Below are 10,512 nucleotides of genomic sequence, written 5' to 3' on the forward strand. Positions count from 1 at the left end.
TCTACGGGCTGAAGGGTTCTGGTCTACGGGCTGAAGGGTTCTGGTCTACGGGCTGAAGGGTTCTGGTCTACAGGCCGAAGGGTTCTGGTCTACGGGCCGTAGGGTTCTGGTCTATGGGCTGAAGGGTTCTGGTCTACAGGCCGTAGGGTTCTGGTCTACGGGCCGTAGGGTTCTGGTCTATGGGCTGAAGGGTTCTGGTCTACGGGCTGAAGGGTTCTGGTCTACGGGCCGAAGGTTTCTGGTCTACGGGCCGAAGGGTTCTGGTCTATGGAACGTAGGGTTCTGGTGTACGGGCTGAAGGGTTCTGGTCTACGGGCTGAAGGGTTCTGGTCTACGGGCCGAAGGGTTCTGGTCTACGGGCCGTAGGGTTCTGGTCTACGGGCTGAAGGGTTCTGATCTACAGGCCGTTAGGTCTGATCTACAGGCCGAAGGGTTCTGGTCTACGGGCCGAAGGGTTCTGGTCTACAGGCCGAAGGGTTCTGGTCTATGGAACGTAGGGTTCTGGTGTACGGGCTGAAGGGTTCTGGTCTACGGGCTGAAGGGTTCTGGTCTACGGGCTGAAGGGTTCTAGTCTACAGGCCGTAGGGTTCTGGTCTACGGGCTGAAGGGTTCTGGTCTACGGGCCGAAGGGTTCTGGTCTACGGAACGTAGGGTTCTGGTCTACGGGCTGAAGGGTTCTGGTCTACGGGCCGAAGGGTTCTGGTCTACGGAACGTAGGGTTCTGGTCTACGGGCTGAAGGGTTCTGGTCTACGGGCCGAAGGGTTCTGTGTAGATTTAAGGTGTTCTTACCAAAACTTTAACCATAATAATAAAAATGACTTCAGGGTTCCGTTTCTATGGAAACACAAGAAATGAGTTCCTAACATTAAGTTTAGGGTTTGTTTAATTCTCACGAACAAACAACAACAAAAAGGTTTATAACAGGTTCGGTACAACTTTAGCCCCGCCCCCGCCCAATGACAGTGGGGGATGAGAAGCACCGAAGACGGACGGATGATGCTTCCTACCCTCGGGCTGTTCAACAGAACCAGACAAAAAGAAAGGCAGAAGATCCTGATCAGGTCTTCCAGCAGATCCGGATCCTGGAGACTGAATCTGCCTCCTGGTTCGTGGTCCGACTGGACCATCATGCAGACAAACAGAAGCAGGATCCAGCTCAGGATAACGTGGAGTCGAAACCCGAGTCCTGAGGAGGACGGTGAAGCAGTCGTTAGAAACTTTCATGAAAAAGAGAAGATTCAGAAGAAGAAGAAAAGGAGTCCCACCTGTGGAGTCACGCCGTCATCAGAAGACCTGCAGTCACTAAAAGACATCAAAGACATGAAAGATCGTCATCAACCTTCCTCTCCTCCTGCTCCCGCACCTATGACCCCGTCTCACCTTCCTGGGAATCAGGGGGTAGCAGGGCGTCCTGTCTGTTGGCCAGAACAAAGGCCAGCGTGGCCAAGATGGCGTAGTCCAGAACCCCGAGGAGAGCCAGGATGTAGGCCCAGTGGACAGAGCAGTTACCTGGAGAGAAGCTGCTCACCTGGAGAGAGACAAGAGTCCAAAAGGACAGAAGACGATGGGATTAGTGAGAGAGCAGCTGACGGCGAGACGTCCTGTTCTATCAAACAGAGGGACGGATGTCCTCACCGAGTCTCCGCACAGTGTCCTCATCTCTGGACTCTCCCACGAGTCTGGGAACAGGAGACACGCCAAGGCCAAACAAAAGCCTGCAGGCACAGTCGGACTTCAGAAAACCGAGACAACAACTGCAGAACACACACACACACACACACACACACACACACACACACACACACGCCACCTGACCTGCTGTCAGCTGCAGCCAGGCACAGATCTTGTAGACGGTTGCAGCACCACAGAACCTGAAGAGACAGAGACAGAGGACGCTTGTCCACACGGCCCACAGGGACACGCCCACCAGCACCGCCACAGACTGGAAGGACGGCAACGGAGAGAGACTGGACAAGCCTCCACGGCAATCAGGGACTGGCCAGTCCGACTCCAAACACACCTGACAGCAGGTGAGAGAGGACAAACATGTAGGGACCCACCCATGTGTGTGTGTGTGTGTGTGTGTGTGTGTGTGTGTGTGTGTGTGTGTGTGTGTGTGTGTGTGTGTGTGTGTGTGTGTTTTCTTGCCTCAAACAGTCCCATGGTTCCACTGGGCAGCTGTTGACCTCCCGGCTGGGTTCTGGCGTTGGTGGTGCCGATCCAGGACGGCTGGACCAGGATGACTACCTGGATGACGGCGAAGCAGAGCGAACAGACGGCCCACAGAGCTCCGACTGCTCGGGCACTCCGGACAAACTCCGTCTGGTAGAGCCGAGAGAGGTCAGCGAGACTCGGAGACGTGGACATCCCTGAGACAGAGACAGGAAAAGTTTATCCTAGTCTATTTTAGGTTTCTGGGAAGTCCAGGTTACTCCATCATGGACCTGCAGGACAGACCTGACTGGACAGAGACCACTTGTCTGTGGGAATTTCAAAAACAGACAGGTTTCTGGAGAGGAACCCAATAGAGTCCAGAAGAACTAGAGCCCGTAGAACAGTTTACCGTCTGGACCTGAATCTGGACCTGGATCAGAGATGGAGAGGAACACAAGTCCATTTGAGCCAACAAAGACCTTCCAAGGGATCCTGATCCACCCATGTCACCTAACTGGAACGAACCAGGACCTCGAGACCAACTGGGTCACACAGGGGCTGGATCCACAGGAACATGTCTGTTGAACCGGTCCGAACCAGATCCAGCAGAAACAGCCAGCCTCCTGGTTCCATCAGGACTGAGGTGGTTAAAGCATCAGCAGGAAACAAACACCTGAAGCATCAGTTGGTGCTCGTCTCAACACGATCAGCCAATCAGAGACGAGAACCCAGGTTGAAAGTTTCGGTCATAAATCCATCCATCCATCCATCCATCCATCTTCTGAACCTGCTTCCACGCAGGGTCGTGGGGGAACTGGTGCCTTTCTCCAGCAGCCTCCGGCCAATCAGGAGGAGCAACACAAAGACACACAGGACAAACAACCAAGCGCACACACACACACACACACACACACACACACACCTAAGAACAATTTTAGAGAAATCAGCCAACCCAACAGTCAAGTTTTTGGACTGTGGGAGGAAGCCGGAGAACCCGGAGAGAACCCACGCATGCGCAGACCTCCCAGCATCACCAATGCACACCATGCAGCCTCTCTGTCAAAAATCAGATTTATAAACCAGCAGAAGAAAACAAACCAATCAGAGCAGCACTGCATCAGCCGGTAGCCAATCAGAGCACAGCATCTCCGAGATTTACCGACACGCACGAGAAGAGCTGATGTGCACCAAGAAGCAGAAAAACATCATCAAACCTGCAGCAGGAGGAGCAGCAGGAGGGCCAGGAGAAGGAGCAGGAGCTGCAGCTCCGTCTGTCTGCAGGACGAGAGGATGCTGCGGGGAGGAGGGGTGAATCGCCAGTACCCGGATGTGAGCTTCCAGCGTCCAACCAAAACGAGTAGGACATGAACCGCGAAATCTGACGTCGTCAGCTCGTCTCCATAAAACGGGCGAAAACGCGCCGCCTACAGGAGAGCCAAGGGACTGCAGGAGCGGGTGTTTACACACAACCTGGCATGGGTAGGACCCGGAACACGTGCTAATCCAGATTGGCAGCCTTTATCGGATTATTCCTCCTCTGGATAAAAATGCCATTTCGGTTCCTTCAGGTTCTGTCTGCTCTGCTGGAACTCACCGGAAGACCTGGACAAGTTCTGCAGGATGTTTTACTACATTACCCATAATGCCTTAAGACACACCAAGCCCACAGGACGAGTCCATCAGTCATCCAACTAAATTACCCGATGTCACAGGATTCTCTTCTCAATCAGGAAAAGCCGATCGTGAAACGGACTTAAAACCAGTAATTGGTCGAGTTTGATCGATTATCTGACCAACGGGGTCTGATCAATAGAAAAAAGATTTTTAGCAACAGAATTCTGCTAAACCTGCGTGAATGACTGATCGATAAAAGCATTTCAACTTTAGTCACTAGAAGACCCACAGATCCCTTCTGATTGGTTTATTGTTGCAGAAGTTACAGATTTAAGAACAAAGTTACAGATTTCACCTAAAACAAACTTAAATGCTTTATTTACTGAACAGCCGTGGACATTTGTTCGATCTGCTGCTTCCTGTTTTTGTGTCCTACTGTTTGTGAGAAGAATTTTCAAAATAAAAGCTAATAGTTAAAACAGAATAAAAGTAACAATTCCAGGAGAACCGAAGCAACAATCTGCCTATGATGAAAATATGCGGTAAAAAAACTGTTGACTGTTCCACTGAGCACCAGTGTGCTGGTATCCACGGCAACCCAATACAGGACAGCTCCTCCTCCTCCTGCAGCCTCCTCTCAGCTCTGTGGAGGGACCTCCTCTCCAAACTTGGCAAAGTGAGCTGCGTTTCTGGCTTCAAACAGAACCTGATCAGACCCAAACAGAACGTGTTTGAATGTTCTAATCGTCAGATCTGACACACACACACACACACACACACACACACACACGCTCACCTGGTTGTAGACATAGGACTCGCACAGGTAGCACCACACAGACAGGTCCGACAAGCTGAGCACCATGGGATGTTCCGACGCGGTGCCGTGAACCACCATGTGCTCGTTGACGTAGCGGCCACAGTACACCTGAGATTGGACACAGCAGAACCAACAGGTGAGACATAATTCAGCACGTTCTTTGTACCTGTGGTGGACAAGTCAAGCAGGTCACCTGGTAGCAGGTGAGACAGATCCAGTTCTCAGAATCCGAGCTGCAGTCCTCACACTGAGCAAAGATGTCTACACCTGAGGGGGGGAGGGGCTTAACAGCATCCAGGTGAGGACACCAGGTCAGGGGGTTGACACAATAAAGAGTGGTCTAGGGACAGACAGACACAGGTCAGAGGTCACACCTGAGCGCTCATTCAGGTGACCAATAACAGGTAATCTAAAGTTTCCTGACTCCGCCCACCTCAGCACCACAGGTCAGTTCCAGAGACACCTCGGGCTTTGAATAACCACATGCGCCTGCTGCCTCAAGCTCCGCCTCTGCTCCAGCAATGCTCTGTGAAGCAAACAGGAAGTCGTCACATTCCCTCAGGTGGACACGTGACAGGTGTGTTAGTGACTCACCTGAGCCAGCACACTCTCTGTTGCTGGGCTGACCTCTGACTCCACCTTTTTAAGACCTTTGACCTCTGAACTCAGACGGACCTTCGTCCTTGCTCCTCCAACTGGGGTGGACGTAACAGGAGGCGGCTGACTGGCTGAAGCTTGACTGATGTCTAGATCAGCCAATCCCTGTGCAAGCTGCTCCAGATCGTGTGCCGTCTGATTGGACGAGACACATCGTGAGGCTTTCGACTTACTTTGGCAGGAAGTGAGGTGCTCTGATAGTTGTTACCGTAGAAACCTCTGTTTCAGGAGGAGGTGGCAGTTGGTCAGACTTTCTGCCTTTTCCTTTAGAACTACGTTTCCTACGATGCTCTGGGGAGGACAGGGACATCAGCACTGACTCTGGAACTGAAAGACAAGGAAAGGAAAAATGAGATCGGACCAGAACCAGAGCCCGGCTGTGGAGCACGCAGTCCTACTAACCGTGAATCCTCAGAGACTTCCAGTAGGGGGCGTGGTTCTGGATTACCTCAACGATTGTTTTCACAGCACCGTAATGCGGAGGGGGAAGGGGCATGGACAAGGATGGTGGTGGGTCGCCTAGCAACACGCTGGTGCACATCGCCATGGAGTCAGAGATGGAGGTTAGATTATAACCCCCCTGTGGAGACAAACACCTCAGCCAGTCAGGAACACAGCTGTTTGACTTCAGCCAATCAAGCGTCTAGTTTTTTGTTTAGATTTGTCCGGGCGAGACAGCTAAAGCAGGTCCAAAGAAAAGGAAACACAATAAAGGCCAACTGGAAGGAAGGACCGACAGCCTGAGGAAGAAACCTGATGTGTTCTCACTAGATGGAACGATCTGTCGTCCTGTTCTGTGATCTAGAAAAGCTGTGGCGTTCTTCCGCTCTTGCTAAGGATGAGACAGAACCACACGAAACCGGGTCATCCACATAAAAATTGGAAATTTGCATCAGTCGTTTCGACACAAGTCATAAAAAAACAACCAAATACAACGTGACCCAAAACGGACCCCTGGGGGACACCCTTTGTAAATGTAAGCAGTTTGAACACACACCATCAAACGGAACCCTTTGACAGTTTTTACTGGAGCAACTTATGGGATTGGGGGAGGAGCTTAGACATCTGTAAAGAGGAGGTGGTTCAGGTATTTGGTCGAAACGCCTCCTGGGGGAGGTGCTCTGGACGTGTTCCCCGGGTAAACCCAGGACCGCCAGGCTGCTGCCCTCATTACTCAGACCTGGAAAAGCGAAATCCGAGAAGGTACAAGGGTGATTAACGTCAGAGCGTACCTCCAGGATGAGTAGGACACGCCCCCCAGCCAGTGACATCAGCATGTGTGTGAGGTGTGCGTATCCTGCAGGAGTCACATTATATCCACCCAACGGATCCCCCCGAGCTGCATCAAACCCAGCAGACACCAGAACCAAATCAGGGTTGAACTGCAGAAGGAAACGGACCAATCAGACGGCTCCTTTAGCTGGGATGGACTGATCTGGGAGTACTGGGAGTACTGGCTTACCTCTCGGGCAATCGGCATGACAACATGGTGAAAGGCAGCGAGGTAGTCCGAGTCGCCCATTCTTCCTCCGCTCCAAGCCACGTTCACATTAAATCCCACCCCTTTGGCCACTCCCACTTTGTTAGGAGCGCCGTCCTCTGAAGATGGGTAGAACATGCCGTTGTCATAGCGATGGAGGGAGACGTACAGGACGCTGAAGACAAAAACAGAATCAGAATCAGATCACTGCTGAGAACCGACGCCTTTTCCTCACCTGTCATCCTCTTCAAACATATGCTGAGTCCCGTTGCCATGGTGAACATCCCAGTCGAGGATCAAGACTCGCAACCGAGAATGGCGAACGACATTTTGGGCGTGGCGCGCAGCCAGAGCCGCGGTGTTGAAGAGACAGAATCCACAGGGTACGTCTCTCTCAGCATGATGACCGGGAGGACGTACGATGGCCACTCCGTTACTCACCTGCAGGTAAAGAACACGGTCATCACGGGGCGACCAAAGCCCGCAGTAAGCCCGTTGCAACGTGCAGTTAGCGTGTTGTTCAACGCTAGTGGCCAGTTACCGCTACTGACGCTTGTGTTTATCTGTCGTGGTCTCTTGCTACTTGCTTTTAGCCCGCTCCCACCTGTCATTAGCATCCCAGGTGTCTGGATGAATTCTAATGTTGCGCACTGGCTCGGTTGCACCCTACAACCACTCGGAGTGGATTGGTTTGTCACGTGGGGTTTCCTCATCTATGTGAATGTGAAAGTGTCCACGCTAACAGGTCCTGAGGCAACTTAGTGGTGTCTACACCTGTCCACTCAGGATGCTGTCCACAGCATTGAAGCAGCTTCCTGCTGCAAGCTGGGCGCACTGGAAGCTCTGGTTGTTGATGAAGATGGAGTTAAACTCGTCTCCCAGTCTCTGGAGGTCTCGAGGCTTCATCTCTGCAGTGGCCTTCATCAGCTCGATGTGCTGCTTGCTGAAACACAGCAACGTTATCTCTGTGAAGACATCAGTCCAGGCGGCGCGCGCGTGTACGCACCAACAGCTCCTCACCTGTGGCACATGGCCAGCTCCTCCTCCGTTGCCAGGCGAGATGGGATCTGCTGGCAGCGGTCCACCAGTCCCAGCTGCTGGTGTTTGGAGAAGATCTTAAATATTCTCTGCGGCTGTTCGGGGTGATGCCTGCAATGACAGAGTCACTCGAGACAGCCACGAGACACATATGCAAACCTGAAAGCGGAAGCAGACGACTCACCTGTCCCACAGGTTCATGTGCTCCATCATCCTCTCATCATAGACTAGACCAGTTGTCGTGGTAACGGAGGGGGAGCGGTTAGCAATGGTGACGCTCCTCTCACCTGTTGATGCTCTGATGACATCACCCTCAGCCAATGAGCCGCCTTAAAGAAGAATAAATTACACTGCAATGTGTGGAGATGTGTGTGTGTGTGTGTGTGTGTGTGTGTGTGTGTGTGTGTGTGTGTGTGTGTGTGTGTGTGTGTGTGTGTGTGTGTGTGTGTGTGTGTTAGGGTTGTCACGGTGTGAAAATGTAACCTCACGGTTATTGTGACTAAAATTATCGTGGTATTTTTTAAACGTGTTACATTTTCAGACAGCTAAATAAACCCTGTATATCAGGAAATATTGTCCTCACTTTGTGTCTAAATTTTGCCTAAAATGTGTTATTTTGTAATTATATTGTTTATTTGTTTACATTTTTTCCCTTTAGTCTTTAAAATACCAATATTTGCCCATAACTCCTTATGTCTGTTTGATGTCATCATTTAAAAAATATCAGATCAGATGATACTCAGTACTCAAGTAGCCTTCTAATCAGATACTTTTTTACCCTTACTTGAGTAATAAACCCTATATCAGGAAAATATCGTCCTCGGTTTGTGTCCTTCCAGTGAGCTTTGCAGATGTGGGAAAATGTCATCAGGCAGTAATCGTTGTTAAATTCATAATTATTCTCGGAGAGAGACCAACTCTTATCTGCCCCTGGGAGCCCCGTAATGCATAGCGTCATTTCAACATGGCGGTGTCCGCGACACGGTTTATATGCAGGTAGCGGCGCTGCGGCTGCTTTATATAGCGACTCGTTGCATTCTCCCTCAACCCAAATCCTCGGATCACGCATTTTAGCTAAAACGCTAACGTTAGCTTGCCTTGCGTTGACTGTAGAGTTGTGGGTGATGGTCACGCAGATGTGTCATGAGATTTGAAGCATTGCTGCCTTTCACAGACACTTTTTCTGCACGTGCTGCAAACAGGATAGCCGTCTTCTATCAGCTGTCCCTCGACATTCTTCAGATATCTAAAAAATGCCCGTACTTCCCACTTTGTCTTCTTTGAGGGATAACAAATGTCCTCCTGAGCGCTGCCGTCTCCTCCTTTGGTCAATATTTCAGCTTTAGCTTCAAGAAAGTTTTGGTTGTAAACAACAAAGTGCGCATGTGCCACCGGCAACTTCAGCAGATGATACGGTGGCTGGTAAGGGTCACCGCGCCTACACCGTAGCCATGGTAACCCACCGAGATAATATAGTTTTTTTTTAAATAAGACGGTTATTATTGTTGTCAACTTTTTTACCGGGGTCTACTGCTACACCGGATACCAAGTGTGTGTGTGTGTGTGTGTGTGTGTGTGTGTGTGTGTGTGTGTTACCCAGGACTTGCAGCGAGGCCCAGTGTGGAATCAAAGCTGAGACGGTCTGAGAGATGGACTCGAGAGCACTGAGGGACACGAACAGATCGGAGGTCAGATTTGTGACCCAACATGCGTACCTCACTCCTCCAGCAGGGCTCCAATCATCCTCCATAGCAAGTTAGCCGAAGGGTTAGACATCTTGTCTAGGCTGTCATTTTATTTTTTGAATCTCCTTTCTGTCCATTTGTTGTGTAAAATGTTCCAAAGAAAATTAAAGTTTCTAAAAAAAACAACAAGACCTTTATAAAGCAGCTTCCAGAGTTTCATCAGATCAATAAATGATCCGATCTGATCAGAAACTGGATCTGGATGTTAACAGCATCAAAGCAGGGATGCTCTGCTGTCAAATCACACCATGGACATGCAGCAGCAGCCAATCACGCAGCTGCTCTATGTGTTACCTATCAGAGGGAGCAGGGGGGGTGTCCAGATGAGGACAAGCTCCGCCCAGCAGAGCTCTGATGCAAGCTACTACACTCTCTGCTGTCGTCTGCAGGTTATAACCTCCCTGAAACAGAGAACACATGACAGTTTGTGTGTGTGTGTGTGTGTGCGCGCGCGCTGAACCCTAATCAGGAGCGTTTACCTCGAGAGCGAGAACAAGTCGTCCTTCAGCCAAACTCATCAGCATGTGGGTCAGAATATGGAAACACTGAGGACTCACACACATCTCCCCCTAAACACACACACACACACGATCAGTCAGATGTGTAACACAGGTCATCAGCTGATCTGAGGTCAGAGGAGACTCACCTTCGGATCTCTGACTGCAGCATCGAATCCAGCAGAGACCAGAACCAGCTCAGGCTGAAACTGAAGACACAATAACAGTAAATCTACGTGTGTGTGTGTGTGTGTGTGTGTGTGTGTGTGTGTGTGTGTGTGTGTGTGTGTGTGTGTGTGTGTGTGCGTGTGTGTGCGTGTGTTACTTCAAAGGCAACAGGCAGCAGAACTTGTTGGAATGCTGTGATGTAATCAGCGTCAGTCATCCCCGTCTGACTCAAACACAAACAGGAAAATGGATCAGAACCAGGCTGAAAACAAGTTAACACAAAGCCACCAAGAACCAGAACCAGAACCAGATGACTGGATTCAGGCTTTTAAAATTGGTCT

The 10,512-nt window shown here is 50.6% G+C and overlaps 2 protein-coding genes across 4 annotated transcripts in view; both read right to left on the minus strand.

Moving 5' to 3' along the window:
• Positions 1-866: 866 nt before the first annotated feature.
• lhfpl4b (LHFPL tetraspan subfamily member 4b) lies at positions 867-3,909 on the minus strand. 2 transcript variants are annotated; one of them, XM_054746234.2, is made up of 8 exons: positions 2,687-3,363; positions 2,459-2,585; positions 2,150-2,370; positions 1,817-2,021; positions 1,637-1,716; positions 1,382-1,529; positions 1,267-1,303; positions 867-1,187 (listed from the first exon to the last, which is right to left on the minus strand). In XM_054746234.2, exons 3-7 carry the CDS (start codon positions 2,366-2,368, stop codon positions 1,275-1,277), a joined length of 681 nt encoding a protein of 226 aa, XP_054602209.1. In that variant the 5' UTR covers positions 2,369-2,370; positions 2,459-2,585; positions 2,687-3,363; the 3' UTR covers positions 867-1,187; positions 1,267-1,274. The 2 variants fall into 2 exon arrangements, with proteins under 2 accessions (XP_054602209.1, XP_015824274.1); XM_015968788.3 differs by lacking the exons at positions 2,459-2,585; positions 2,687-3,363 and adding an exon at positions 3,370-3,909.
• A 152-nt stretch (positions 3,910-4,061) lies between these two features.
• The window catches only part of hdac6 (histone deacetylase 6), a 25,280-nt gene continuing 18,829 nt past the window's right edge, over positions 4,062-10,512 (minus strand). For both annotated transcript variants that reach the window (XM_015968779.3, XM_015968780.3), the window contains 18 exons: positions 10,329-10,394; positions 10,153-10,212; positions 9,986-10,075; positions 9,801-9,907; positions 9,358-9,425; positions 7,946-8,090; positions 7,744-7,872; positions 7,498-7,666; positions 6,959-7,164; positions 6,706-6,898; positions 6,476-6,625; positions 5,646-5,823; positions 5,452-5,570; positions 5,181-5,378; positions 5,020-5,112; positions 4,780-4,926; positions 4,566-4,694; positions 4,062-4,475 (listed from right to left, as the gene is read on the minus strand). In XM_015968779.3, coding sequence (XP_015824265.3) covers positions 4,407-4,475; positions 4,566-4,694; positions 4,780-4,926; positions 5,020-5,112; positions 5,181-5,378; positions 5,452-5,570; positions 5,646-5,823; positions 6,476-6,625; positions 6,706-6,898; positions 6,959-7,164; positions 7,498-7,666; positions 7,744-7,872; positions 7,946-8,090; positions 9,358-9,425; positions 9,801-9,907; positions 9,986-10,075; positions 10,153-10,212; positions 10,329-10,394 — 2,316 coding nt within the window. In that variant the 3' untranslated portion in view covers positions 4,062-4,406. The remainder of the gene's footprint in view (positions 4,476-4,565; positions 4,695-4,779; positions 4,927-5,019; positions 5,113-5,180; positions 5,379-5,451; positions 5,571-5,645; positions 5,824-6,475; positions 6,626-6,705; positions 6,899-6,958; positions 7,165-7,497; positions 7,667-7,743; positions 7,873-7,945; positions 8,091-9,357; positions 9,426-9,800; positions 9,908-9,985; positions 10,076-10,152; positions 10,213-10,328; positions 10,395-10,512) is intronic.

This window comes from Nothobranchius furzeri, chromosome 15 (assembly GCF_043380555.1).
Source record: "Nothobranchius furzeri strain GRZ-AD chromosome 15, NfurGRZ-RIMD1, whole genome shotgun sequence".
In the NCBI taxonomy this organism is placed as follows: domain Eukaryota; kingdom Metazoa; phylum Chordata; class Actinopteri; order Cyprinodontiformes; family Nothobranchiidae; genus Nothobranchius; species Nothobranchius furzeri.